Below are 24242 nucleotides of genomic sequence, written 5' to 3'. Positions count from 1 at the left end.
TCAATGGGACCGACTGATAAGTTTACTCACAAGTCAACAAGTGTTTGAACGGGTCTACGTTAGTTGGGACTGAACAACAAGATGACAACTTGTGCTGAGCAGATTCTTATCAAGAGGAGACAGTACCCATGCAGAGGTCCTCCTTTTACAGGACATGTCCTATATTTCAACCTTCTGTCCAGGAGGAATTCCAAAACGTCTTCCATTTTAGAGCATGGCTTTATGTTTCTATGAGTGTTTTGAGCTTTTAGTTGGGCATGCCCTACATTTTTCTTGAATCTCCTCCATTTTGGGGCGACTTGTCCTCCTTTGCAGTGAGGACATCTGGTCACTCTGCCCCAAGACAGATGAACTTTTATCCCTGTGAACTTCCAGACGTCAGGAGCTCCAATTTGGTTCAACCTGGGTTCTTTTACAATAGGAAATCCATCCTCAACTGGATCCAGCTACGGTTCTGTTCAGTGGCGCAGAAAACTTTGCCTTCAGGGTCACTGCTTTCCTGGAAGACTTGCAAAGGCTACTCACAGTTAAAGGACCCTTAAAACATTTCCTCCAAGTTGTTCTTATTGGTGGCCTGGCTTTTGGTGACATCTAGTGGTTCGGATTATTTTCATATTTATAAATAAAGCTTAATAATAATAATAATAATAATAATAATAATAATAATTTCATGCCAACGCATCTGACAATCAACACCCGGATTTTAAAATACCGTTTCTGCATGGGATTTTACCAATTGTGTGATAAACTCCTTAGGTTTGGTACTTAAGATTACTATTCATGGCTTTTAAACTGGGAACAGACCCCCAAAAAGAGAGCTTTGGCCATAACTTATGGCATGATGATGCCTCTGACTCATAGCCGCTTTGTCGCTGAAAACATGGTTCTGGCATCCCTTTTCATTGACGGTGGAAACCCATCAATGGCCTCTCCATAATGCAAATCCACAGGTGTACAATGTTGCTGCAGACAAGTTGTGATATTGGCAGCCAGGTAGTATGACTCTCCCTTCCCTCTACTATATTCCCAAGGAGCCCAATTCCCTTGTTTGTTTGTTTGTTCTGTTTATTTTCTCCTTCTCCTTTTTCAACTTACATCGCAGCATCAGCAGAGCTCCAGAATTGAAGGGAAAAAATCACATTCAAAATAACATTATCCGAAAGGCATGCCAATGATGTCGACTAGAGTCCATTGACCCAGGTCCAAAACACACTGCGGGAATAGTAGTAATCCATCTTGAGACCCCTTTAGCTGCCCTGGCTTAGTGCCAGGGAATCCTGGGAACTGTAGTTTTTGTGAGGCATTTAGCCTTCTCTATCCATCCAAGGAGAAGGGAAAGAGAATGCAAAGCACTTCCAACAAGACTCAAGTGGGACTTGGATTACTTGCTCCAAAGGCTACAAATTGGAGTTGGCTGGGCAATAAAGTTGCACAGTAGCCTTGACTCGCATGGCCTCCTTTGGAATGAGTGCCAACTCCAGTGTCACGTCTGAATGCAAGCCTTTCCCTTCTCCTCTGGGTTGAGCCAAGCAGCCCCCTTCCCCAGGAAGCCCCCCTTTCCTCTCCAACTCCGAAGGGGAGGAGACTACTACTCCAAACCTCTCCTCCACACTTCCCAGCCTCCCAGGCCCAAAGCAGCAGCAACAGCAGCAACAGCAGTGCGGACGGAATCCCAAGCGGAACGGACGCGAGTTAAACTCTCAGCCTTGATTTTCAAGCGAGGTGAGTAACCCGGGTGGAAATGGAGGGGGGTCCCCTTTCCAAGGCCCCCTTCCTTTGAGGGGGTTAAAGGGGGTGGTGGTCCAGAAAGACCCCTCAGAGGAGGAAGAGAAGGAGGAGGAGAAGAGGAAGAGGAAGCAGCAGGAGAAGGAGAAGTAGTGGTAGTAGTAGCAGTAATAGTGGTAGCAGTAGCAGTAATAGTGGTAGTAGTAATTGTGGTAGTATTAGCAGTAATAGTAATAGTGGTAGTAGTAGCAGTAGCAGTAATAGTGGTAGTAGTAATAGTGGTAGTAGTAGCAGTAATAGTAATAGTGGTAGTAGTAGTAATAGTGGTAGTAGTACTGTAATAGTAATAGTGGTAGTAGTAGCAGTAATAGTAATTGGCCTTTCAGGTGTCTTCTGTCTCCTCATTCTCAGGACCCTTGGGAGGATGAAGTTGCAAAGAGGGGGGAGTTTGAGCCCCCCAAGAAAATGGGGTTCAAGGCAGGACCCCCCCCCCCCAAGAAAGAGACCCTCAGGGGTCCAACTCCAAAACCCCTTCTGTAAGTTTGGCTTGGGAGTGGGAGACTTGGAGGGAAAGGAAGAGAAGGAGGAAGACCCCCATTTCTCCTTTCAGTCCTCTCCCTCATGCTTCTGGGGGGCTGCAGCTTCAGGGAGGGGAGAGCCTGGCCCCCCAAGGAAAGAGGGGCTCAAGGCACGACCCCCATAAAAGAGACCCCCAGGGAGCCTCAGAAAGAGAGGGGGCCACAATTTGGGGTCCCCCTCCAAGGCCCCTTCCCTGAGAGGAGAAGTTGGCTTCCAAAGATGGGGAGTGGTGGGTTTCATGGCCAAGCCAGGACTCGAACCCTGGTCCTTAGAGTTGTAGTCCAGCACTCAAACCACTATGGTCCTCTCTCATAGGTCAACTTCACATGAATTCGTGAAGTGGAAATAAGTTAAAGCGCATTTAGAATTGGCCACCCAAGAGCTCTTATAGTTGACAGTCTTTGGTTCTTGAGATATTGGGGACTTCAGCTCCCTGAGCATTGGCCATGCTTGCTAAGATTTCCAGGAGCTGGAAGTCCAAACTACAAACTAGTCTCTTATCTGAACATGCTTGGGACGAGAAGGAGCAGCGTTGTCTGGTTTGGGGATTTGTAATAACCGGTGTTTGCTTACACATTAAATAATGAGATATTTTACAGATGGGGCCCAAGTCTAAAACACAAAAATCATTTACGTTCCATAGGCACCTTATACACATCGCCTGAAGGTAATTTTCAACATAATACTTTTAATAATGTTGTGCATGAAACAAAGTTTATGTACACTAAACCATAAGTTTGGGGTTTTGGAGCACAGTGGGCCCTCCACTTTCTCTGGGCTTATGGGCACAAGATCCCTGGGAAAGTGGGAAACCCACAAATAAGAAACAACTAGTTTTGTTATTTTTACTTTTCTTTAGGAATTTCTAAGTCCTGCGATGCAACTCTGTTGTCAACATCTGGCCATAGAAGCATGTTGGAGGACCTCCAAATGCCTAGAGAAGTGTTTCTCAGTCCTCCAGCGTGACTGTGATCAACGTCTAGCAGAGTCACACTGGAGGACCTAGACATTCCTAGAGAGAACATGTTAGCCAAAGCCACAAATGTATTTTGGATTTCAGGATTCTGGATGAGGGAGACTCAACCTGTTCCTCTCTAATCTGTCACCAATTCCTTAGTCGGATTCCTTAGTATGGAGTCATGGCTGCTTAAGTGATGCCAAACTGCTATCAAGACATATAGTGTGATGAAATGCCTGTCCTGAGGCACGGTTAGTGGAAAGGAAAGCCTTAAGCTAAAACATTCCAGTTGTTTTGGGTCAAAATCCTTTGCCTTTGTCTCCACCCTTCACTGGAATGAGGGTCCCAGGGAGAACGTCTCCGAAAAGGAATTCAGCCCTCAAGCTCATGCAAGTTTGCCAACTTTGCATTAGTAATTGAATCATAGAAGAGACCTCAAAGGACACCAAGTCCAACCCCTGCCATGCAGGAACTCTCAATCAAAGCATCCCCCTCCAGCCTCTATTTAAAAGCCTCCAAAGAAGGAGACTCCAACACACTCCAAGGCAGTGTATTCCACCATCGAACAGCTCTTACCATCAGGACATTCTTCCTAATGTTTAGGTGGAATCTCTTTTCTTGTAGTTTGAATCCATTGCACCTTGTCTTGATCTCTGGAGCAGCAGAAATCAAGCTTGTTCAATCCTCAATGTGACACCCCTTCAAATATTTAAACAAGGCTCTCATATCACCCCTTAACCTTCTCTTTTCCAGGCTAAACATCTCCAGCTTCTTCAGTCTCTCCTCACAGGGCTTTATGGTTTCCAGACCTTTTAAAAGTGGAATCTCTTTTCCTCTTTACCTATAGTTTGAATCCATTGCTCCATATCCTATTCTCTGGAGTAGCAAAAAACAAGCTTGCTCCCTCCTCAATATGACACCCCTTCAAATATTTAAACAGGGCTATCATGTCACTTCTTAACCCTCTCTTCTCCAGGCTGAACATACCCAGCTCCCTAAGTCACACTCAGAGGGTATGGTAGTCTTTGCACTAGTCTTTTAGTAACTTCTGTGGTCATTTTTGTTTTCTTGACATTCGAAGGTAAGACCCAAAATACATTGACCCAAGGGGTATAAGTACAGCAGCACCTGCACTGCGGTGGGTCATGTCCTCTTTCCCGCTTGTTTGTCATTGCGCTTAGGCTGGGTATCCAAAACTGGGCTCTCTTGGTGGCGGTGGGTTGACCATCTCCCAAAGCCCTATACTTAACCAATTATGACTCTCCAGCACCCGGCCATTAAGGTTTCCTGGAGCACATTCCTAGTTTGGCAGCGATGCCAGCCATTTGGCCTTTTGTCCTGCATCCTGGTTAATACATCCTTTGGGGATCTTAATTTCAGATCGCAGAAGCGGTTGTGTGGACGCAGGGCTGAAAGGTATCTTGGACGGGTTCAGTACCACTCGCACTCCGGAGCCCATTCGTAGGGAGGCTATGCTCCAAAATGCACTGCAGAAATAGTCCAGTTTGAGACTGCTTTAACTGCCCTGGCTCAGTGCTAAAGGATCCTGGGAATTGTAGTTTATTGTGGCACCAGAACATTCCAACAGAGAAGGCTAAATGTCTCACATAACTACAGTTCCTAGAATTCCCTAGCACTCAGCCAGGGCAGTTGAAGCAATGTCAAACCAGATTATTTCTGCAGTGTGTTTTGGACATCTATATTGGCTTTGTCTTGGTTTTCCTTCTGCTGGAAGTTGCCTTTGGTGTAGTTGTATATTTCAGTAATTGTAACTTTTCTCACACCTGCACAAAGTGAGAAAAAATGTAGAAATGTGGTACAAAATACATAGAGTAGTTAAATTCCACCTCCAGGCACCTAGTTCCAGCAGAACTTTGTCTTTCTTTCTATCTTTCTTTCTCTCTTTTGCGGGGTGCATCAGCCTCATATCTGATAGTGTCAGAATGACAGAAATTTCCCTTATCTCCACCCTGTTTTTCTCGATTGCTGCAAAAGACAAAAGGGGAAAGGGAAGCGCTCCCTTCTCAGTTGTGGGGAGGAGGGATGCTTTGTTTGCACAGCTGGATTCGCCATTATGCTAGCTGGGCACACTCTCACTTGGGTGCATGCCAAAGCAGAGTCCCACTTTGGCTGCAGTTTTCAGAGAGATAGGCCTGGCTGTTAGTCTGTTTCAGTACGCAAAGATATGCAAGGGAAGAGAAGCACCTTTGATTTACTTTATCACGAGCTTTCGTTGATTATAATCCACTTCTTCAGATTAAAAATAAAGTCAAGCCACGGTGTTCTGAAAGGGAATTGGTTGCAATTCTAGGCCTTCGCAAGACTTCCCTTGATACCAAACGCCGGCTGCATCTGTGCTGCAGAACTGATGCAATTTGACACCACTTCCACTGCCATAGTTCAGTGCTATGGAATCCTGGGATTTGATGTTTTCTGAGATACACTGCAGAAGTAATGCAGTTTGACACTGCCTTAAATGTGAAGTCGAAGGCTTTCACAGCCAGCATCCATAGTTTTTTTGTGGGTTTTTCAGGCTCTATGGCCATGCTATAGAAGAGTTTGTTCCAGATGTTTCGCCGGCATCTGTGGCTGGCATCTTCTCTGAAGATGCTGGCGAAACGTCAGGAATAAACTCTTCTAGAACATGGCCACATAGTCTGAAAAACTCACAAAAAAATACTGCCTTAAAATGCCATGGATATATGCTATGGAATTCTGGTACTTGTAGTTTCGTGAGCTGTTTCACCTTCCCTGTCGGAGAGCTCTGGTACCACAACAAACTACAAATTGATAGCAAGGAGATGTGGCAGTTAAAGTGGTGTCAAACTGGATTAATTTTGGAGTGTGTCAGTAGTCCAAGTCTTTGTTGTTTTCGGCTGCTGCTGCTGTTATTTGTACACAGATCCTTTGTGCCTGTTTCCTAATGGTTCAGTTTCCATGTCTTTCTCACTGGCCCTGCATGCCTGGATCCTTGTGGAAGATTCACAATGCCTCTTCCCAATTTAGTTTCCATTGAATGAGGAGATGTTGGGGTTGGGATGCTGAGTAGCCAAAGTGTAAGAGTCTCTGAAGGACTTGGTGGAAAATCAAGCGACTCCCACTGTCCGGCTGCATCGTCTGCTCAGCGTCTGGTTGCTAGCACCAGGATCCTTTCATGTGGGCAAAGGCCTTCCAGGAGCGGAGGCGCCTGCAAACAATTAGTGCAACTTGTGGGTGGTTTGCTTCCCCTGCATGATTCCTGTGGGTTCTGGGATGTGGGGTTCATGTTTGGTGGGTCCTTTACTTGAGAGGAGGACAGATAGGCATGAGCATCTCCCTTTCTCTCTTTCATTCCCAAATAGAGAAATGCAGGGTAGGTAATACGAAAAAGTGTGCCAGTGTGGCATAATGATTTGAGCATTGGATTATGACTCTGGAGACCATGGAAGCCCACTGGTTGAGCTTGGGCTAGTCACACACTCTCAGCCTTAGGGAGAGCAATGGCAAACATCCTCCAGACAAACCTTGCCGAGAAAATCCCAAGATAAGTTCGACTTAGGGTTGCCACAAGTCAGAAACGCCTTGAAGACACACGACAAGAACAATATATATTGGAATGAACCAGCATGATGCAGTAGTAGATTAGGACTTCAGGAACCATAGAAATCCATTGGTCCAAAACACACTGCTGCCCAGGTTTATTTTAATGTCCAAGCATGGGGCACTCGCTTTGTTATTAAAAGTTCTGTTAAACAATTAACTGCTCTGTTAAGGATTGCAACCCTGTTTCTAATGGAAAACCACACCACGCCTTGCTCTGGATTAAACCTAGACTCATTGGCGACTCAGGTGGGGTAGAGAATGCAATCTCTTGGGGAGACCTGGTTTTCCAACTCTTTCAAAGTCCCTCACATGTAGACCAGGGTAGTTCTCCCCTCCAAAGTGCCTTAAAATGCTTCCTTTTCCTCTTCCCTCCTCTCCAACCCATGCCTTTGTTTTTCTAGGAAGCCCTTGAAAGCTTAAGGAGCTCAGTGTCACACCTCCAGAGCAAACCTGCCAGTGGCTGCTGTCCTGTTTGATTTATTTAACCCAGCTTAAAATTGCCATTCTTGCAGACAGGTGTTCTCACCTGGAGCCTCACTGGGGGAAACAAATTCCTCCTTAAGACAGAAAATGTGCCTCTAAGCGCTTGCAGAGTCCTTCTTCGGACTTCCTCGGGTGTGCTTGCCCTGCTGTTTTCTTTCCTCCTTTCCAAAATGGAAGCTGTGTCTGTCCCATTTCCGTAGTTATTGGGGTACAAACTGGATTTGGATAGTAGCTTGCCTTTGGCAACTAAAGAAGCCACATCTGAGTAAGAGCAAGGTGTTCTCCTTTTGAGGGTGAGGTAAGTGGATTTGGCACAACCGTAGTCTGTACTGCGAAGGCTTGGAAAAGTTTCTGGAGGGGGGAAACTATAGCTCCCACAGTCTATGCTAGTTTGGAGGACTCTGAGAGCCGTCATCCAAACAGGTACCTTTTCTGGACTCTGGATTAGATTTAGGTGCTTTGGTCTTTGATACTCTTCAGGGGGTTCTCATGATGGTTAAGAAGAAGCCTTCCATTTATTGTAAAGCAGGGATGGATCAGTGTGTCTGAGAGGCGTATTTCTGATCCTGAGCTATACTATACAGATTGATTAAAATGGAGCTCACTGGAGAGTGAATTCCTGTGTCTAAAGCATCCAGGTTCACTCTAGATTGTTTGGGTTTTTGGTGCAAGTGTGTGCATGCATGTGTACTTTTATTTCAATTGTTTCATTGTCTGCATAATCTAAACCATCTGTGGTCATTATTTTGGGTTTTGTTTTTTAATGTTCAGCACTAAACTGTCATTTCCTCCTTGACTTTCTTCAATAATTGTTCCAGGTTTTTGCTTTGGTTTCCCCACTAGCAATATGGCATCATCTGCATATATCTTACATTGTTGATGTCCCTTCCTCCAATTTTCACTTCCAGTTTTTTAAAAGGCCTTTCTGGGCCTAAAATGCCCCAGCGATGATGACTCTCTTCCAGAAAAGTTACTTTCTTGGGGACAGCAACTCATATTGGAACTGATGTTGGAAAATAAGTAACTTAAGTTCTGCCCTTCAATCAGGGTGAAATCCTTGCAGTTCTAGCTGTTGGGAGACATGAGACTAATCAGTTCATTAAATCTTCCTTGTCCCAAGTTGGCAAACAGCTGCCAGGGGACTTTACAATTGTCCCAAGGGCAGGCCTAGTTAAATCACTTGACCTTTGACCTCCTAACCCCCTCCCGTCCCAAACTTGCCATCCCACGTCTTTTAAGCAATTGCCTCCCAGACGCCAAAGTACACACATTGGGATTTCACAAACATCTGACACATCTTCATTATCTCACCCTTAAGCATTTTTTGGAAGCCTCTCTCTGTGTGTAAAACGTTTTACAACCCTGAACCCATTTTTGTTTTCACTTGCTGCAACCATCAGGGAAGTCACCGGTGGGCAAAATGCCATCTGTGGGTCATGTTTGACACTGGTCTGTTTTTGTGGTCCTCCAAAATGTGGCAAAAATGCCCTCATGCCCCATAAAGGACATTTTTTTTTGGGGGGGGGGGGCTCAAAAACCTTTTTCTGTCTTTGAGATTTTGCCAGACTTTCAGACCTAGAACGACAGCAGGAGAAAAATAATTTTCAAAACAGCGAAGCTGAGATCCTTGGGGCTCAGTATGAAATCCTCTGCTTGGGCAGCATTGCAAAACACACATGGTCCTGAGCTGAGTTCAGCTTTCAGGTGCCAAAAAAGTCTGACCTATTTATGTATATGGAACAAAACTTGTAGGGAAAGTGATTGTTTTTCCACAAGGGCTAAAAATATCATTTTGCAGGAAGTTGGCCGAGTGCGCAGTTCACACTTTGGCACACCTTGGTTCGCTCCACATTACAGAGGCTTACAGCCCGATGTGAGATTGTCTGGTTGTCGTTGTGTCGGGCAGCTCATGTAACAGCTTCACCGTGAGCGCCTTTTGAGCCGGGATTGAAAACGCTGGGATTTTGCTCCAAACACTCATGTCCAAATTGGCTCATTCTCACACTGTTTCTGAACAAAGCCAAGTTTGGATGAGAAAAACCCACAGGTCAGTCAGCTTGCTATGGATTTGAAACGCTTGACCATCCCATTCCTTTGGCGACTATCGCCTTTCTACTTGTAGGGTTCGCCTCTCTCACTTCTTGTGTAATAAGTACAATGGAGAAAAGCAGACATTTTTGAGTTGTTGGAGGCTGTGGAGGGAAGGAGAGAGAGAAAGAGAGGCAGCCAAAGAATTTGGGTTGGGAAAGATGTGTCTGCAAGAGGCTCCCTCCATTCTTCTTTTGGCCTCTATGTGGGATGTAAATGAAAGACAGGCTTCCTGCATGCATGAGAAAAAAGGGGCCCCTGTCATCTTTAGGCAACCTAGAAAGTGGAGCAAAAGAATTGCAGAGTGTGGGAAAGTGGTGGAATTAGATAAGTGGTCGCTGGGGTGAAGGGCAGCCGGAGGGGAAGCTGAGAAAGCAAAGCTTTGTGCCATGCGTTATGCATGAGAGAGCCAGTGGTTTGAATGTTGGACTAAGACTCTGGGAAAGCAGGATCTGGATCCTTACTCAGCTAAGCTCAACTAAGACCAGAGACCACTCAGTCATGGAAACCTTTCTCTTCCTCGCCTGCAGAACTACTACTGTGTTTTGCAATCTACTTAAATGCTTTGAACTCCTTTTGCAACAATTGAAGTACAAGGGCAAAGGAGGAAAGTTGGAAAAGGAGACCGAAATGGGCATTTTAAAAGCAAGTGAAAAAGTGGAATTGCAGAGGATTAATTGGGACTCTCCCTACCAATTTGGGACAGTTGGAGGGTATGATACATGGAAGTTGGAGAAGACTGGCTTAGGGTAAAGCCAAACAATCACTTCCTTAACTGGAGTTGCAAAGTTTGTTGTTGTGTGCCTTCAAGTCATTTCTGACCTATGGCATTGCCAAGGGTGGGGATTTCTGGGGCTGAGAGAGTGTGATGTGCCCAAGGGCCAGCCAGTGGGTTTCTGTGACCAAGCAGGGAATCAATTCCCAATCTCCAGAGTCCTGGTCCTATTATGCTCAAACCACTGCATCATGATGGCTCTCTTGCAATGTTTACCCATCCATACTCCATGACTGATACCTAGAACGTGTCTGTTGCAATAACCCAAGTCAGTGGTTCAGACTTGTTTCATAGACAGCAGTACTTTTTACAGGGCTGTTGTTTCTTTGTCTTTGGGAAGGGGCGAAGCTGGCCCTCTCTTCTGACCAGCTGCTTCCTGCCTCATTTTCAAACCCGAACCAGGAGTGAATGATCCATTTTACCTTTGGCCAGTGGAGAAACTGCGTGGGTCTCCCAAATGACAGCTTCTTGGCAGGCTCATTGGCCTTGCTCTCTGCTTTATGGTTTCTCATTTCTTCTGCACATGTATTTTTGTTCTTCCTCTCTTGTTTGTCTCTGCCTGGATGCAATTATCCTCTTTCCTTTTGTTTGTTCCTTCTTTCCATGCTAAAAATTTATTCCTCCTTCCCTCCCTTTTCCACCTCCCATTTGGTTCATCTCCTTCCTACCATTTCCAAGCCAAGTTTCAAGAGGAGTGGAAAATGCAATGACGTTGCCTTATGTCTGGTTGCTGTCTCCTTAGAGAAATGGGCAAATCTCTTGCCAAAGCCAAGGCTGAGCTACTGGCATTGATTTTATGGAAACGAAACCTTGCACGAAGCTGGGCAGGAATGCAACCCATGAGCCACGTATGGCCCCAAGGACACTCTTGGAGAGGCAGTTCACCCTTTTTTTGCCAGATGAAGGGCAACTGGGGATATGAGAGCCACAAAAACAGCGGTTGCATGATACCCCACACCCTTACCTTACCCACCCCTGGTCTCAGCTGAGTTTCCCAGTGTGAAAGTTGGAGAAGGCTCCTATGCCTCCAATGGGTATGTAGAAATTGGACTTTTCAGGAGGGGTTGTTTGTTACCTGGGTGCACAGCAAGCAACACCTGCAGAAATTCCCTCTCCTACACAACCATTAAAGGTATAAGGACCTTCTCGAGTCTTCACTCTGACAACCTTAGTCCCAACCATCAATATGGAAGGGAATGGCAGAAACAAAAGTGAAGAACGTTAACATGGCAGCTATGCTTGTTGTTGTTCTAAACTGTACTCAATCATGGCGATCCTATGGATGAGACATCTCTAAGACCCCCTATCCTCTGCTGCTCTGTTTAGGTCTTGCAAATTCAGAGTCCAGCCAACTGGCGCATGGTCTTACTCTCTTCCTACTACCATCAACCTTTCCTAGCATTGTTTTCTTTTCCATTGATCCATGTCTTCTCATGATACGGCCAAAGTACAACAGCCTCAGTTTCGTCATCTTGGCTTCCAGGGAGAGTTCAGGATTGATCTAATTAAGGACCCGTTTGTTTGTCTTTCTGGCTGTCCATGGTATCCAACACTCTTCTCCAGCATCACATTGCAAATGAGTTGGTTTTCTTTCTTTCAGCTTTCTTCACTGTCCACCTCTCAAATCCTTACATAGTAATGGGGAGTATAATGGCTTGTATGATTCTGACTTTAGTGCTCTGCTGCTCTGATGTGAATATTGTGTTGTTTTCATTGGGATGTGGGGAAGAGCTCTTTCTGCCATAGGGATTAGTTTTGTAATATTTTCTTCATGCAAACAGAAGGCAGAGGAAAACTCCAGAAACCACCATGATGAATGGCCGCAAGTGGCCAGCATTCAAGGCCACCGTGCATGATTAAGTTTTTATTCTCTTTTTTACTTAGGCCTCTGCATCCTCTGGTTTCTACAGCAGCACTTGACTCCCTAAGATGGGAATCCTAAAAACCAAGGAGTAATAGGTCCCTTTCTTCATTGAGGCACCAGGATTACCACCAACTTTGTGCCATTTTGGCTTCTTCTTTGGCATCCCTCTCCCAGTTTGTCTTCATCTGAAGTGACAAACTATGGGAGCCTAGTGCCTGGCAAAAGATTCCTTGTGACAGAAATAATAATTAAACTTTCTCTCACTGAGGAGAAAATGGCACTTTGAGCTCCCATGCCACATTCCTATTGACTTATTTGCCATCATTTGGAGACTTGACCCCGAGGCGAAATGAGTCAGAGTGCCAGTTCCCGCTTGGCCGATTCGCCTCAGCTCTCCAAGAGCAGCCTCCTCAACATTTTGGGCAGCCCTCAGCCGGAGAGGATGAGCCTGTCTGATTCCATGCCCCCTACTCCAAAGAGCGGCACCCCATCGCCCGGGCCACCCCAGCTCTCCCTGCTGAGTGCCAGTTGCCTCGAAGGGGACTGGGAGAGCCGGGAAGAGCTGCGGCTCCGTGAACTGGAAGAGGCCCGAGCCAGAGCTGCGCAGATGGAGAAGACGATGCGCTGGTGGTCGGACTGCACTGCCAACTGGCGAGAAAAGTGGAGCAAGGTGCGTGCCGAACGCAACAAGGCCCGGGAGGAAGTGCGCCAACTGCGCCAGAAGCTGGAGACCCTGACGAAGGAACTGACCAGCCTGAAGCGGGAGAGACAAGAGGTCCTGAACGAGAATGAGCAACTGGGCAAAGAGGTGGCCCGGCTCAAAGGAGACAGTGAGGGGGAGAAGGAGATGGACAACCGCATCACTTCTGAGAAGGAGAGTGATGCCGCCCCAGAGCAGGAGCCGGTGCGGGACGTCGGCTCTGAGAAGATGTCGAAAAATAAGGTAAGGAGTGAGAGGGATAGTGGAGGAGAGCAAGGGATTGTCTTCTGCACAACCATTAAAGTTACAGGAGCCCTCCCCAGTTTTTAGTTTGGGTGCCCTATTTGGAGATGATGATATTGTTTGATTTGTCAGCTGCCCTGAGATTCTATCATAAAGAGTAAGATATAAACATTTTTAAAAGGAGAGCTAGTATGGTGTAGTGGTTGGATCTACTATCAAGAGAATTTAGACCATGGTTTATTTTTATGGTATTGAATTTTAAGTTGCTTGAAACAGTTCAAGTTGATCTAAATTGTGCACTGCCCTGAGATCCCAGGATATCAGGTGGAATATTTTGTCAAACAAAAAAAATGCAATTTTGCAATTCATCACTTCTCCTCCTCACCACCTACCCCATAAAATCCACAATCCTTGCAGGAATTTGAACTGATGGAGAACCTCTTGAAGAGCAAGCAAGAAGGACCTGAGTGCTGGGACCAGAGAAGTTCGATCAGTGTCCGTTCGTCTTTCATCCGCCAAGAGAGGAACCGTCTGCTTTGGGAAGATGTCTCCGTCATTGAAGAAGATGCCACCAAGATCACCGCGCTCAAGCTGCGGCTAGATGAGTCCCAGAAAGTCCTACTCAAGGAGCGAGAGTGAGTGTGGAACTCCTATGATATCTTGGTCAAATACAGTTGGCCAAGAGGATTTGATTAGTAAGTTCTCTCTAGGAATCACTATGTCCTCCAGAGAAATTCTGCTGGAAGTTGACTGTGGAGTTGTACTGGAGGACCTAGAGATTCCTAGAGAAAATGCTTCTCTAGGCATTTGTAGGTCCTCCAACATGATTCTGTGGTCAAGTTCTGGCAGATGTTGACCACAGAGTTCTAAGATTTTTAGAGGGGTTTTGTCTCGGGTTAGGAAAGCAGTATTGTTTTATTTGCAGTTTTTCCACTTCATGGGCATCCCCAGCAAATGTGATGGCCTTGTTGTATATAGGGTCCCCTTGGGATGGTCAGAGCACAAAACTCTTCCCCCATAAAAGCATAGCCAACCTCAGCCCTGCCAATTTGTGTTGTTGTCTCTTTCAGGGACAAATTGTCCCTCAGCAAGAACATTGAGAAGCTGGAAGGGGAGCTGAGCCAGTGGAAGATCAAGTACGAAGAGCTGAACAAGAACAAGCAAGAAGTGCTGAAGCAGGTCAGCCAATCTTGAGCAAGTGCAAAACAGGAATTGCTGGCGCAGGCCAGCCAATCTCTCATGCCTCTAAGCCAGAGATTGGAACCTTTGTAGAAAAGGCTTAACGTGTTTAGCGAACTTGTTAGCAAGCTCAGAACTCTCTAGTCCATTTGGGTTAAAGTTGGATAGGGAGTTGATGTGGTGAGTTGCCATTGTGCTAATGGTTTAACATTAACGGTAGAAGTCACAATGTTGTTAGAGAAAAAGGCATAGGATACTTTGGTGGACACTGCAACTGGCACAGAAGTACTCTTGAAGGAGTATACATTGGTTTGCTTAACCTGGTGCTTTCCCGATGCATAGAAATCACATAGTCTGATTGCAGAATGGTGGAAACTTGGCAAAGTCAACTTATCTGGAAAGTGCCTGGTTAGAAAAGCTTGTTTTTCAATAATGGTGTTTTAACGACACGTGCCATTTACATATTACTATTAATCTCTGCATCTCTTGTCTTCTTTTCACTACCCACCATCCTAGCAGCATGCACACTGTTCGCTCATATTTCAAACACTGAGAATTGTTTAAATGTTTCTCAAAATGTCTCTAAATGCCCCTTAAAATAATTATTAAAATAACTGCTGTCCATCAGAAAGCAAAAGTGCCACTATCTCAGCCGCCCATCAAAAATGTTTTGGTTTTTGGAGTATTTTGCATTTCAGACTTCTTGATATGGGAGACTCAACCTGTAGGCTATTGAGATCCTTTTCATTGGATTACATAGTTACTTAAAACCACAAGGTTTTTGGTGGAAAGGGAGGTTTTTGGTAGACTGTTCCTTGGAGAGTCCCAGGAAACATAAAATTGGCCTCCAGACTTGCTGGAGTTGCCCACCCTGAGCTATAGTACCCCAAAAGAGAGTACAGGGTTTCTTAACTATAGGAGAAGAACTTAACTATAGGAGGTGTTTCAGAATAACACAACTTTTTGCCTTTCTTTGTTCTAAAGATAGTAGGGGTCTGCCACAATCTACTATATTTTCTTTTCTTTCTAGCAAAGGGGGGGGATAAAGATATGTTATTTTCCAGCTTCTCTTTTCTCTCTGCAGCTGAATATCCTCAAGGAGATCCACCAAGATGAACTGGGACGTATCTCTGAGGATCTGGAAGATGAGCTTGGGGCACGGTCGAGTATGGACAAGAAGTTGGCAGAGTTGCGCTCGGAGGTGAAAATGTGGGAACAGTTGACTTGGTGGACCATCCAGAGCATCCTTGGGGCCTTCCCATGGCTCACCTGCTGAGTCCATTGAAACAGTCCGGCCCTTAAAATCCTAATTTATCTTGTTTAAATCAGCTAGTGCATTATATGTGCTTGTGGAGATTGATCCGTGGGATCGTGTATTTTGCTTCTGATTTAAGATTTAGGAGGAGAAAGCAGTCAGTAGTAAATGCAGTGAAGGTTGGTGGGTTCTGATGTTGGAGTGGTCGTGATGCCCCACTCTCATTCCCCATTTTCCTCCTCCTTCTGAAGATGGAGCGCCTCCAGGCTGAGAACGCAGCAGAATGGGGAAAGCGGGAGCGCCTGGAGACGGAGAAGCTGAACCTTGAACGGGAGAACAAGAAGCTGCGGGCACAAATTGAGGACCTGGAGGAAGTCTTGGCACGAAAGAGGAGGCAGACAGTCAGTGCCCTGGACACCGACTTCAAAACCATCCAAGCAGAGCTCTTTGAGAAAAATAAGGTGACACTGAGTTTCCATTTGGGATGACAGGTGGGCTTTCTTACTGTCAGGACATTCCTCCTAATGTTGAGGTAGAATCTCTTTTCCTGGTGCTTGAATCCATTGCTCCTATTCTCTGGAGCAGCAGAAAACAAGCTTGCTCCATCTTCAACATGGCATCCCTTCAAATATTTAAACAGGGCTATCATGTCACCCCTTAACCTTCTCTTCCCCGGGCTGAACATACCCAGCTCCCTTAGCTGCTCCTCAGAGGGCTTGATGGTTTCCAAACCTTTCACCATTTTGGTAATTTTGGTCATCCTCCTCTGGACACAGTCCAGCTTGTCAATATCCCTCTTGAAGTTTGGTGCCCAGAAGCTGATGCCCAGCTTTTTCTTGCAAACTGTTGCTGCCAATAAAGAAGGTCCCCCCTCTCTTCCAGCTGAATAATGCAATTAAAGTAGAGCAAAAGGTGTTGCTATGTTTGAAGCAAGGAACAAAAAAAGAAGCAAACTAACACCCTCAATGTTTCTTATTTCAGAAGTGGTTTCCTGAGAGCCAACACCAGGTGGCAGGCAAACCTTTCTATGGGAAAACATATGCTTGGGTAGCTGTGTTGGTCATATAGCAAAGTGTAACATCCAAAATCCACAAAGCAATGCTGCCTTTGTTGGGCCAACCAAAATGCACAATGTACATGAAGCGCCACTGGCTTCTTCATCAGGCAAAAGGTGTTTAAAATAATACAGGTGGCAGGGAAGGTTGGTAGCATGAGTTCAGTTGGTAGCATGAACATTCATAGACTTGAGTCTACGAACGCTCATGCTAATAACATCTTTCTTTCAGTTATGTCTCAAAGGTGCTACAAGATCCCTTTGCATGCTGATTTTCCAGACTAACACAGCCATGTCTTTGAATCTTGCCTGAGATGGTGAGAGACAAACAGACAAGATCATTTCTTGGAAATTTGGTTTTCCTTGCCTCTTCCTCCAACACCAACAGTCTGCAGAGCTATTTGTTCCTCTTGTTTCATGCTTCAGTTTGGAGAGATTGCAATTTTTAAGGGAACAGCTCCAAGCCTCAGAGGTAAACAGGAATGCACGAGGAAACAGAAAATCAGAATATGGCGACAATGTTATTATTTATTTAGCAGCTATTCAGAATATACACATATTGTTTTGTATTGCAAAAAAAAGCCAACAAATATGTTACTTTAAAAATAACGACAACAACAACAGAAGAATAGCAGCTGTATCAGAATGGAAGCTTTTAGCACGTCACCCTAAAGTTGCATCTTGAGGTTGGTTCCTTCCAGTCCCAATGGGACATAGCATTTACACCTAGGATTAGGGCACAGTTGTGTCTTTGTCTACAAAAGGTCTGATGCAGTCCTGCTTACTTGCCTAGCTGGATTTGCCTTCCTTAGGAACTGGCTGACCTGAAGCATGTGCATGCCAAGCTGAAGAAGCAATGCCAGGAGAAGATGGCTGAGCTGGCCCATGCCAACCGGCGGGTTGAGCAGCATGAAGCTGAAGTGAAGAAGTTACGCCTGCGTGTAGAAGAGCTCAAGAAGGAACTGGCCCAGGCTGAGGACGAGGTAAGGCTCTAGCTCCTACCAGTCTCTCCTCCTCCTCCTTTCCCATCTCTGCAGATTTTACTCTGGGATTTAGGTGCCTAGACTGAAAGTTTACATCTGTGTTGTATGCATGGACAAATGCCCAACAGTTTGGTAATCCCCTATTTTTGTTGGCATTTAGGACTGCAAGAATGGGGGGAAGAAGGAGTTCAGAGACCTGAGAGGCCATCCTTCATGGCTGCCAATCCAATGCAGACTTTAGTCTACTTCCTCAGATCCATTTGGTGGAGATATCTGAGAAAGTAGGATCAATTTTACAAAAGCTTAGGCTACCAACTTCTATCTTTCAGTTAGTCAAAGGTGCTGAAAACTCCCTTTGCATATTGGTGTTTGTAGTTTGCTGAGAGACTTGGGGTTCTCTATAAGAGAACTCTAGTCTGCTCCCTTACCCTATAGCAAAGAATTTTAAAGACTTCATCAGACTGCAAATCCCAAGGTTCAAGAGGATGGAGTTATGGCAATACAAGTTGTATCAAGCTGCTATGATTCCATAGTGTAGATAAACTTCAAAAGTGTGCAGAAAAGACTATATGGATTATGCCTCTCACTCAAGCACTGGAGTCCAAACCATCTACGGTTGTCTGGATGTATGTGCGGAATAGAGAGACTTGGTGGTGCTGAGGATTCTGCCTCACTCCTTATTCACTGGGGTCTGATCCCCTCTGATGTGTGTGTTTCTGTCCGCTCTGCAGCTTGATGAGGCCCATAACCAGGCGCGGAAATTGCAGAGGTCGCTTGATGAGCAGACAGAGCAAAGCGAGACCCTCCAAGTGCAGCTGGAGCACCTGCAATCCAGGTAGGGAGAAGCCCTGATAAGTCTAGGGAGGCCAGCAGAATGTAGAAGGGATGTCATAATGAGGATGGAGCAAGCTTGTTTTCAGCTGCTCCAGAGACTAGGACCCAGAACAATGGATGCAAGCTACAGCAAAAGAGATTCCACCTCAACATTAGGAAGAACTTCCTGACAGTAAGGGCTGTCCGACAGTGGAACAAACTCCCTCGGAGTGTATTGGAATCTCCTTCTTTGGAGGTCTTTAAGCAGAGGCTGGATGGCCATCTGTTGGGGATGCTTTGACTGAGAGTTCCTGTATGGCAGAGGAGTTGGACTGGATGGCCCTTGCGGTCTCTTCCAACTCTATTATTCTATGATTCTATGAAGTAGTACGGAAACCTATGAGTGATGGATTGGACATGGTTAAGAAATGCAGGGGCATCACTAGGGGTGTGCAAGGAATGAGGACCCCACTGGGTGACGCCATGACCACCATCCTAGTGATACTTCCCAAATGTCTACCTTTTGGAAGAAATGGGGTGTAGCATTCACATCCATTTAAGACACAAGGAGCTCAGTGGAAGAGAAGGCCTGCTAAGCTTCAAACACGCAATGGAAGAAGTGTAGGAGAGAAGGTAGGACTTTCTGGGTTCCTTCCTCCTCCTAGTATGGCCTGGCCACATCCATCTTAGAGGGAAAAAAAGCAGACAGGAGAGTAAGGGAGGCTGCTGTCTCCCATTCATGGGTTGCTGTAAGTCAGGAACAACTCAAAGGCACACAGCACATACACACACACAGAGTGCAAAGGCTAATGGCCAAATCTTATTGTGAGAACATGTATGGGGAGAATGTATAAGTTGGAAGATATGTGTTGCACGCATGTGTATTTGTGTACGTCACTCCTGTCTCCAAGTGTAATTGGGAAATTTACTTCCATACCCAAATGTGGCAAATTACTGAGACCCTGAATATTCATTGATTTGAAATAATGTAATTTCTCTACCTATCACAAAAATTCTGCATAATTCTGCATAGGATTTGTCGTTTTGTTGGACATTTAGCCTTCTTTGTCAGAGAGCGTCTGGTGCCGCAACAAACTACAAATCACAGGATTCGATAGCACTGAAGCATGGCAGTTGAAGTGGTGCCAAACTGCATTATTCCTGTAGTGCAGATACAGCCACAGTTTTTACATATAGTCTGGATGCAACCCCTATAGGGCTCTATAGGTCATAATCAGCACTTTGAATTGTGGCCAGGAACCAAACCAGTAGTAAGTGAAGCTGTTTCAATGGAAGTTCCCTGTAACCAGTCCCTGTAACCAGAGGAAGGCTTTGTGTAGATGGGAACCTGGGGGAAAAGATTCAGGCCTCTAGAGAGATATCTTTCCATCCTAAAAGAGATCTGGATGTTTTGGGGATTGGAAGATCAAGGGATTGGGGTGAGGTTAGATGGCCCATGACATGGTAAGCCAAAGTGCCTTTAAAAGATGCTTCCATTTTATTGCCTTTAAAAGGGTTTTTGTTTTCAATTTGCATGTGTGCTTTTCTAGCAATAAAACACTAAGATGACCGCCAGCTCCAATCGATTCTGCTCTATCCAAAGAGCCCTTTGAGGAGAGGCAGCTGGGCTTTTTTTCCCCTTTTTGTAGAGGGGGGGGGGGGGGGAGAGGGAGAGAGAAGAGATGATTTTTATCTCCTTATTTATTGGGGATGTTGCCATTAAATCAAGGGAGAATAATGGAGCCTTCTTCCCCCTCGCTAGCAGAACCCACTGCCCTCGCTCTCCTTAAATAATTCATGCTTTTTCCAGTAAAAAGCAGCTGTAGTTGGGCTCTTGCACCTAGAGACTTATAGAAGAAACAGCCTCCATTGGAGAGCTTTTGGACTGGAAATTGGCCCCATAAATTTCCAGCGGGTGAAGTTTAATGCTGGTAAGATCAGGAGCTAATGGTGCTGAGAATGAGCCCCATTCACAATGGGAGATAGCCAGTCTACCAGTCAAGGCTGGGCAGCTGCTTTGCCTTCTTGTCACCCACAATGGTCTCCTCTGGCGATTGACCAATGTTTGGGGGTTTGGGCAGCTAAAGTCCAAACTATGTGAAAGACCAGCATTTGGGAAGCACTGTTCTACACCAAGTGTATCTGTCAATACATCAGCCGTATGCATTTGCTTTAGATTTCCTCTGCTTCTGCAACAGACAAGAAGTGTATCAATGTGACTCCTTTACAGCACTTTGATGCTGTTGTAATTGCCATGTCTTAAGCATAAAAGAATCCTGAGATTTGGTGTTTGATGGCATAGTGGCTTGACCATTGGAGTTTGACACTGCTTTACCTCCATGGCTCAATGCTATGGATTTCTAGGATTTGTAGTTTTGTGAGACATTTAGCCTTCTCTGTCAGAGAACTCTGGTGTCACAACAAACTCTGGTGTGTTACAAACGCGCACATAGTACACGCTCTGCGCGTACTAGTGTTAGGAAGAGCCATCTCTTCCTCACGGCCCCCAACCCTAGTATGCGCGGAGCGCGTAAGAGATGGTGCCGCCCGTCCACATGGGGGCCACCATCTTTACATAGCGGATGCTCTGCGTTCGCACATCACGCCCTGGATATGATGCCGCGAGTGCGCGACTAGCACCTCACGGCGTCACATCCGGGGCTCAGGAAGGAGTGCGATTTTCGCGCTCCTTCTTTGCTGCGTCCGGGAACCGTGCCGTTTGGCTGCTGCAGTTCCCAGATGCAGCAACCGTCGGCGGCAGCAGACCGCCGCTTTTCAGTGGTCTGTAACCAGCCTGAGATTCCATCACATCGATCCATGGCAGTTAAAGCGGTATCAAATTGCATTATTTCTGCCGTGCAGATGCAGCCAAAAAACCCCACATTTTGAAGCGTACCATTAAGAAAGTTGAGCATTGGCTCCGTTAAGTTCATCCCACCAACTTCCTGCCCCCTGTCTCCGCCATCCCACGCCTCGATAAAAGGTTACAGAAGATAATACTAGCTGTTGCTAAGTACCTTGGATCTGAAAAGGGTTTCTGGTCAGCTTTGCTGGCTTTCATCAAAAGTCTGCTAAGTGCTGCTTGGAGCCATGGAGGGGCTCTCTGTCCAAGTCTGACTTTTATCTGTGTATAACACCCACTTTACTGGATGAAGTTTAAACATGAAGTAATAGCTCTGGTGTGTTCTGGGGCAAGTTTATTTTTATCTCTCGGAAGACTTTAATGGGAAAGAGTAAGGTTCTTGCTGTGGCTCTAGAGTGAAACAAAAAGGGAGCGTGATGATGATGATGATGATGGTGATGATGATGAGATACTGATCATCTGCAAAATGGTCACTCCCAGAATAATATTAGCTACAACCAAAATGTTGGCTTTCCATATCTACGGATTCTTTACCCACAGATTCAGCCATTTCATAGGAAGCAGCCATACCAGTTAAAGTGGAATGATAGCACTATAACAGTGTAGTGTGATACCGACATTAGAAAATGTAGTGCTGGTGCATCCCTTACACCAGAGGAATGCTACTTGTGCAACCTTGGCTTGCACACAGCCTCCTAAAGGATAACCCATTGCGTGTAATAGTATGTCTACTAATATAAACATAATTTTGGCCCTCTGGTCTATACATGCAGAAGAATGAATGAGACTGCTGCATAGGTTGTATCACTTCTGGTTGTAGACATGTACAGATGATTTTTCACCGATTCTTCCCATTAAAAACAAACAACGCTCTTAACACAACGCAGGAGGAAATGAACACAGCAGAGGAAGGAGGTTCTGTTTTGTCTCTTTGTCTGCTAAGCTGTTGTTTCTATTTGTGGAGAATCTTTGTTTTGCTTTGCTTTTTAAATATAGAGAAACACTTTTTTAAAAAACTGTTTCATTCTCTCTTACCCAAACTGTACTGTTTTGTAGGAGAAACCAAGCATTATTTCCTTGGACTTAAAAAAAGCAAACCCTATCTGTTGGAATAGTTATTGAATATTCTTAAAGCAAACTTTTGAGTTGCACAGTCCTTCTCACCAGAAACATCATTTGGATATGTTAGAAAAATCGCATGAACTACGCACCCATCTAGAGGAATCCAATGATTGATTTTTGGCTTCTTCTTCTTCTCTCTCTTCTTCTGTCTCTCTTCTTTCTTCTGTCTCTCCTGTTTTTTCCTGGGACAGACTCCGCCGCCAGCAGAACATCCCTCTTTTTGGGAAGATCCGTGGTTCACGCTTTGGCCCCGATGACCCTGGCGATGGCACCAGCGACCTCGATGAAGACGAAGACTTGCAAATCCAAGTTCCTTAGCAGCCACTGTCACTAGTGATAGTGACACAGAAGCCTAGATACTTGCTGCACTGAGCATGGTGCTTGGGTCAGGACAGTTGCTCTTCAACCAGAGCAATATATGGCCTTTTCTTTTAACAACTCAAAGGGAAAAGAGACACAGAACTGTGAGAAAGGCTGGGGAGGAAATAAGACTTGCTGACCAGGAATGGCCGTTTGAAGAAATTGGTCCTGGAAAGATTTCAAAGAGGGTGTTGCCATGCAATGCCCCGCTTACTTGTCCCCCTCGCCATTCCCATCCTACAAATCATCGCTAGTGCTCAAAGCAAAACCAAGAACTAAAAACTTGACATATTCCAGGGAACCATCTGCCTCCATTGGGATTATTTGTATACCAACTTCCCCTAATGCTCAGGCCTCTTCAGTATTTGAAGATGCGGTGGCTGGTGGTTTCCATGTCAGTGGGTTGACCAGTCCACTCTGATTTTACTATGAACTTTAAAGGAGCCGCCCAAAACAAAACTTGTTTGGGGTCTGGCACCTGTTAAGGTTCCAGCAGAAAGGCAGGGTGGATTCATCACCTGCGGACATGGAAATCCCTGAGTTTCAAGGGTAAACCTAATCCATTTCATTCCTCGCTATTGGCAGGCACACTCCCAGTCTCCATTTTCTCTCTTGGAGGTCAAGCACAAGACTCTGAGCTCAGTTCAAACAAATCCAAGAACTGGGAAATGAACTCTCTTGAGAAGGAAGGGAGAAGCAAAGTGTGGGATGGAGAAGAAAGGAATGAGATGGTGTGGGTCTCTTCCCATGGAGACCACTGTGGCCTATGCTTCCCTTCAGTACTTTCCTGCGTCAATTTTCTACTCAACCGATTCTCCAGATTGGCTCTGCCGTGTCTCCTGAGTTGAACAGGTACTCAAATAAAATGCCAGAGAGGCAGGTGAGGAAAGGGGTAAAAAATGTGATGAGGAAGCATCTCATCACCTCAGCCTCCTCATTTATCTATATTTCTCTGTATTGTATATGTTTTGTATTATAAACATTGAGCTCACCATAGTGTTTGTGGCTTGTGACTTACATGCTGGTACTCTGTGTCTCTTTCTCCTGCAAATGCCTGACTTTGTTGTTCACTAAGAAACTCAGCAGCTATTCAGAGAGCCTTGAGTTCAAATCCTGCCACTTCTGCCACAAATTCTGTATGAAGTTGTACACAAGTCATGGATGCTTGACACCATAAATAGTACTGAACACGATATTTTGGCTATATTTTTAGACTGCCCTTAGAAACAGTGCTTCATGTAACCAGGCATAGTCCCTCACCCCATTCTCCCAATGCTCTGTTGTTGCTTCCTCACAACAAGGGAAAGGCAGGGGGTCAACTTATGGACCAAGCAAACCATAGAATTGCATGGTAGCACCAAGAGAGGCCCACAGACACTTCCATTTTCTTGCCAGCAAACCTTGCGTTTTGACTGTATTTTCACACGACGCTTAAGTGAAACTGCAGAAAGTGAGCCCATGGATAAGGAGGTCTTATTGTATTTTCTAACTTTCATTTCCACAACTAGTACCTCTAATTATCATTGGCTGAAATCTCATTGTGGTGCTCCAGCTGAGATCTGGCATACCGTATTAATTCTCCTAGGAGCATGTGTGGGTTCACAAGAGTCCCATTG

The 24242-nt window shown here is 45.4% G+C and overlaps 1 protein-coding gene across 2 annotated transcripts; it reads left to right on the top strand.

Moving 5' to 3' along the window:
* Positions 1–1566: 1566 nt before the first annotated feature.
* On the top strand, positions 1567–23616 carry CCDC102A (coiled-coil domain containing 102A). Of its 2 annotated transcripts, XM_042480689.1 has the most exons (9): positions 1604–1722; positions 12075–12997; positions 13415–13632; positions 14068–14176; positions 15261–15377; positions 15683–15892; positions 17298–17468; positions 18200–18303; positions 22458–23616. In XM_042480689.1, exons 2-9 carry the CDS (start codon positions 12404–12406, stop codon positions 22582–22584), a joined length of 1650 nt encoding a protein of 549 aa, XP_042336623.1. In that variant the 5' UTR covers positions 1604–1722; positions 12075–12403; the 3' UTR covers positions 22585–23616. The 2 variants fall into 2 exon arrangements, with proteins under 2 accessions (XP_042336625.1, XP_042336623.1); XM_042480691.1 differs by lacking the exon at positions 18200–18303 and having other exon boundaries at positions 1567–1722.
* The last annotated feature ends 626 nt before the right edge of the window (positions 23617–24242 follow it).

The sequence above is a fragment of the Sceloporus undulatus genome, chromosome 8, assembly GCF_019175285.1.
Source record: "Sceloporus undulatus isolate JIND9_A2432 ecotype Alabama chromosome 8, SceUnd_v1.1, whole genome shotgun sequence".
NCBI lineage: Eukaryota > Metazoa > Chordata > Lepidosauria > Squamata > Phrynosomatidae > Sceloporus > Sceloporus undulatus.
The sequence above is the reverse complement of the archived record's forward strand: the minus strand, read 5'-3'. Positions and strand labels throughout refer to the sequence as shown.